Below are 6028 nucleotides of genomic sequence, written 5' to 3' on the forward strand. Positions count from 1 at the left end.
TGTTTTTTTTAAAGAGGACCTCTGGCCAACGATGGTACATAAAGCACTAAAGGGTCCTTCTCAGTGCTAAATGCAGTTCTAGACAATACACTCTAGCTTGAAACCGGTTCTACTCTTTATTGGCCAATCTGCTTTAGATCTGTTTCCTCGCCTACCAAATGGGGGTATGACCTGTCGCACAGGACTAGTGGATTCATCGAGATAGCATACGGAAAGCATTTAACTGTGTGCCAGGCCCTGACTGCTACACATATGGAAACGATAACCATGATGGATGTTTCACTAAGGCCCTGAGGGGCTACAATTTCCCCATATTGGACTCCCCTTTTAGCTTGGCATCTCCCCCAACACGCTCTTCCTAGCTGCCAGTTTCAGGAAGGAAATTGAGGTTTCCAAAGAGGGAGGAGGAGGGAGGGTGTCAGAAAGTGAGTGGGAATTGAAGATGTGGGCTTTGGTGTCACAAGCTGAGGGGTACAGCCAGAGGCAGACGTGGACATGGTAAGCCCTTCTGAGGTCTGCGAGGAAAGGACAAGCATTGAAAGCTATTCTGTATTGGTTTCAGGTCCTGCTCGTCAATCTGTGTGAAGGAACCTTCTTACTGTCGGTAAGTGTCTGGGTTCGAGCCCATGCAGGCCCACCACCCCTGCAGTCTCATCCATCGTCAACGTACTTTTAGACATTCGATGCTTTCACTGACCTAGCTCAGACGAGGGCACAGATGCCTGCGCTGCATGGCAGCCACCGTGAGTGAGTTTAGAACAAGGGATGCAAACCAAGTACCACGGGATCAAGGGGAGAGCCTCACGCGAAGGTTTAGAGACAAGATGAAACCGCTTCTCTTGAATGTGGTAGATGGCTGAGGTGGCTTCCTTCTCAGGCAGCCCCCTTTGCTCCACCCCTTCTTTTGTCCTGCTTGACGCTCAGCTGTCTGTCCTCTTCTAGGTCGGTGACGAAAAAGAGATTTTACCACCCAAACTTCAGGAGGACATCTTAGCCTCTCTCGATCAGGGGACCAAAGAGTTACAGAGTAAGTCTGAGTCCTCTCTTACTTCAATCTTCCCCAGGGAGCTCCAGGGCCTGATTCCCACCTAGAACGAAAACAAACTTCTACAGCACAATCTTAGGCCAGCCAGGGGCCTAGAGCCCAAGTCAGAGAGTAAGATTTTTTTCTTCCTAGGCACTAGGTAGCCTCCTATCTCAGTCAGTGAGGACCCTAATTTATAACCCTCACCCACCTATTTCCCTAGGTATATTCAGCCTCCAATGAAAGCTATCATGGGAGGCAAGAGTTTGGATTGCTGTTCTCTTTTTTCTACCCTCTAATATGGCTTTTGCGTCTCCTACAGCTTCAGAACAAATCAACGAACACGTTTCAGGCCCTTTTGTACAGTTTTTTGTCAAGACTGTGGGCCACTATACGTCCTATATCAAGCGGGAGGCAAATGGACAAGGCCACTTCCAAGAACGGCTCTTCTGTAAGGCGCTGACCTCCAAGGCCAACCGCCGATTCGTGAAGAAGTTCGTGAAAACACAGCTCTTCTCCCTCTTCATCCAGGAAGCGGAGAAAAGCAAACACCCCCCTGCAGGTACGTCGCTTAGCTCAAAGAAGGGCACCCCCTCCAGGCCAGATGGAGCCCTAGGAAGGAGCAGAGGTGGGAGGGGGGGTGCAGTTCCCTCAAGAGGCCCACAGAGCAGCCATCATTGCATGAGTGCAGCTCAACGAACCACAGAAAATGCCTCACGGGCTGACACTCTTGGCCTACATCATTTCATCTTAATCATCCCTGCTAACTCCCATTGCTTGAGGATCCCCTTTGGGAGAGAAATCAAATACCTTGGTACTTCAGGGGCTGGCACCTGCACACAGGACCCCTGGCCGGCAAGGATGGATAGATGGACATGCATGTATGTTTGTTGAGTTTAGACAGTCTGTATCCAATGGGTGTGTGTGTCGGGTTCGACCACGTAGCTGAGCTCGTCACAATTAGCTGACTCTAAAACCTGTGTCTGAACCCACAGGCTATTTCCAACGGAAAATACTTGAATATGAGGAACAGAAGAAACACAAGAAGCCAAGGGAAAAAACTGTGAAATAAGAACTGTGGTGAACAGCTGTGACTAGAACGAGGCCAGTTCCGGATGTGGGGCTGTGCCTGCACGGCAGGGCCAGTGACGCTCTCCGCCCCAGTGTCCAGTCTCCTTCCAGGTCCTGGTAAGCAGGTCTTGCTTCAAGCTGAGGTTCAGGGCCCTTGAAATTCACTTCCTCAGGACTTTGGAGGGCTCTGGCTCCCAGCTTACAGCACGGGGTTCAAAGCTGCATTTCTGGGGCAGAGCTGACAGTGGAGAAGCAGTAGTACAGGTGTTGTAGAGGCTTGGTTAGAAGTTGCTGCAACCAACTGCGCTCTTTCAGAACCACTCGTACGAAACCCTCAAGCAGAGAATGCAGTCTTGGCCCCTCTGTTCTGCTCAACATGAATAAATGTTGACATTTTTGTGGACATGTAGGAAGAAAAATAAAGATGAAAATTGTGCTATTTCTGTATCTTTGACTTCTACCAAGAGAGGAGAAGCAAGAAAAGAGGAGGCAATAAGACGTGAGAATAAATACTAGGAGGCGATCTGGTGTTGGTGGCCCTGAACCCTGGACTGTGTGTCTGGACTGGTAAGATTACAGGTCTTAAGAGCTCCTCCTCTTAAAACAGTAGGGCAGGTAATATTGATGAGAGGAGCAACACTGGGGGACAGGGCAGAAGAACCTTGGTTCGAGTCAGGTGTGTTTTCTACAATCCTGGGAGACACGGCTGCTACCTTCTGTCCATGGGGAACCTGGGGGCAGGCAGAGCAGTCAGACAAGCCAGTGAAGAACACTGCAGGCAGGCCTTCCATAAACAGGGGCCTGCCCATCACTTCATTTGGACCCATCTTTTACCTCCAGTGTTAGATAGCTTACCTAAAATGGGTCCATATTTAAGATATCCAGTTTACTTAAGGTGATAGGATCTCTACATTGATTAAGAAGAACCATCACAACCTTAAGGATATAATGGGTTGAGTAGTCATTTACTCCATCCTCCCTCTAAGAGGGGGCTTCCAAAGGTTCATGGAAAAATAAACAGGTAATGGATTCTGTTTAAACACCACAGAAGAATGGGAGCTTCACTGGGAAGAATTTTTCAAAAATTCTGCCTGCTTTATACAGCACGTGCCCTGGGTTAAGCACCTGACAGCAAACGGCGAGGCCAGTGGTTGGAAGGCACCAGCTGCTCAATGGGAGAAAGCTGAAGGTGTTAATTCCCATACAGATTTCGATTCTCAGAAACCCAAGCAGTTCTATGCTGTCTTATAATCAGAATCAACGTGATAGCCCTGTGTGAACTGCACCCCTAAGAGGTTCCTGAACTTTATACCAAAGATGCAAAGGAGGTATTTAGTTCCAGACCACAGGGTTACAGTAAATAAGGCAACAATGTCACACAATTGTTCTATTTCCCAAAGCATGCACAAGTCACCCCCGCTCATCTCTCAGTTTCACTTTATGGTGGCCTGCATACTGCTGTGATGACCAACATTGCAAATACCAGCAAAGTCTCCTGTGGTGGGCAGGTTTGGGCAGCATTTCCAGTCTAAGAGCAGACTAGGAAAAAGGAAGAGGTAGTGCATTTATGAAAAAATAGCCATTGAAAATCTTAGACATATCCGTGGGACAATGCTGGATCTAGTGCTGGATCATGAGCCCCTCCGATTGGAAGGCACTCAAAATTACAACTGGGAAGAGCTGTCTTGTCAAAGTAATGCCAACCTAAATGGTGTGGATGAAGCGTTGGTGACCTGCATTTCCGAATATGGGGTAGACATCCATTAATAATCAGAATGCTGGATGTACAAAGTATGAAGGAAAATGGAAAATCATCAGAAATGAAATGGAACATATAAATCTTGATAGCCTAGGTATTAATGAGCTGAGATGGACCAGTATTGGCCATCTTGAATCACATAAGCTTATGGTTTCTTATTCTGGGAATGATAAATTCAAAAGGGATAGTGTCATACTTGTCAAATGAACAATTCAAGATCTACCTTGAAGTAAAATGCTGTCTGACAAGATAATTCCTATACCTGCAAAAATAACAGCTAATACAACAATTCAAATTGATGCACCAACAATTAAAGACAATGATAAAATGAAGAATTCTATCAACCTATCATTGATCAAATATGCAATCTAGATGCATTCATAATTACTGATGACTGAAAACAAAGAAGAATCCGTAGCTGGAAAACACGACTTTGGTGGCAGAAATGAAGCTGGCGATTGCATGTTAGAATTTTGCAGTACTAACTTCTTCATTGCAAATGCTTTTTCACGATGGGGAAGGATGCCTATAGATATAGACTTTATAAACTCAGAGATCATATTGACTATATCTGTGGAAAGAGATGATGGAGAAACCCAATCTTATCAGCCATAACAAGGCTAGCAGCCAACTGTGGAAGAGTTTCACTGGCTCATAAGCAAGTTCAGGTTGAATCTAAAGAAAATTAAGAAAAGTGCAGAAGAGGCCATAAGTATATCCCACCTGAATTTAGAAAGCATCTTAAAAAGGGATATGATGTGTCAAAAATTAACAACTGAAGACTAGATGAATTATGGGATGACATCAAGAACATCATATGTACAGAAAGCAAAAAAGGTCATTAAAAATTAGGAAGTAAAGAAAAGTCCAAAGTTGATGTGAGAAGAGACTGGAAATTGCTCTTGACTGTAGAGTAGCTAAGCCACAGGAGAAAATGATGAAGTGAAAGAGCTGACCAGAAAATTTCAAAAGGAAGACACTAGAATGAAATTTGGAAAGAACTGGGGTTAGAAAATTGGAAAGACCTGGGGTTAGAAAACGGTCAATATTATCTCAGCCATAAAGAACTGCAGAAAAACCCTCTGCCCTGAGTTGAAATATTGAAGGATTCTAGGGGCAAAATATTGGATAATGCATACAGCATCAAAAGAAGATGGATCAAATAGTTATTGTACCAAAAGAAATGGCTGACAACCATTTCAATGACTGATCAAGAAATCATGGTATTGCAAAGAGGAGGAGGAGTCACCCACCCGGCACTCCTACTGTTAGACCAGAAAATTAAGAGATAGGCATGGGGAGCAAGCTCCAGGAGAAAGCAATGGGACCTACCGTTCCGAAGGGACTTGGGGAGTGGAGGAGATGGGAGAAGGGAGTGGTGAGCAAACAATAGCAGAGACGGGAACAACTAGGGAATTAACATCAATAAGATCCTGGGGGTGTTAGAGCACAGCAATCTAGCTGAGAGGAATTACTAAGAGACAGAAGAAAGGCAAGCATGTTGGTGGGGCAGGAGGAAGGTAAAAAGAAATAGATCTAGGAGGCAAAGCTATGGGTAGAGGTATAAAGAGGTGTGTACACATATAAATACATTAATTCATAAAGAGGTGTTGGCATATGTACATATATTTGGCAATACATTGAGGTAGTGGACAGACTTTGGGCCTCTGCTTAAGCTCTGCCTCAGCGTAAGAACACTTTGTTCTAATAACCTGGCATTCTGTGATGCTCACCCTCCCAGCATGATCACTGAAGACAAAATGGGTACAAAAACAAATGTGAAGAAAGCTGATGGTGCCGGCTTTCAAAAAAGAAAGTGTCTGGGGTCTTAAATGCTTGAAGGTAAACAAGCGGCCATCTAGCAGAGAAGCAACAAACCCACATGGAAGGAGCACGCCAGCCTGTGTGATCACGAGGTGTTGACAGGATCAGGTTAAGAGGCATCAGAAGACCCCAAACAAACAAATGAACATACTGTTGAGAACAAAGGGGGGGGGGCAGAGCAGAGACCCCAAACCCATCTGTAGACAAAGGGACATCCCCTCACAGAAGTGTCACAAGGAAGGGATAAGTCAACCAGGGTGCGGTAAAGCACCGCTGAAACACACAATATTCCTCTGGTTCCTTGAGACTTCCTCACCCCCCACTCCAGTCCTGCCTTTCGCTGCAGGCTA

The 6028-nt window shown here is 45.6% G+C and overlaps 1 protein-coding gene across 1 annotated transcript in view; it reads left to right on the plus strand.

Annotated features, from left to right (window-relative positions):
- DENND2D (DENN domain containing 2D) overlaps nt 1–2534 on the plus strand; it is a 14420-nt gene extending 11886 nt beyond the window's left edge. Inside the window, exons 9-12 of the mRNA XM_004699192.2 lie at nt 563–604; nt 943–1027; nt 1347–1586; nt 2020–2534. Coding sequence (XP_004699249.1) covers nt 563–604; nt 943–1027; nt 1347–1586; nt 2020–2096 — 444 coding nt within the window. The 3' untranslated portion in view covers nt 2097–2534. The remainder of the gene's footprint in view (nt 1–562; nt 605–942; nt 1028–1346; nt 1587–2019) is intronic.
- The last annotated feature ends 3494 nt before the right edge of the window (nt 2535–6028 follow it).

Source organism: Echinops telfairi, unplaced genomic scaffold (assembly GCF_000313985.2).
Source record: "Echinops telfairi isolate 266 unplaced genomic scaffold, ASM31398v2 ScPeMD7_443;HRSCAF=831, whole genome shotgun sequence".
NCBI lineage: Eukaryota > Metazoa > Chordata > Mammalia > Afrosoricida > Tenrecidae > Echinops > Echinops telfairi.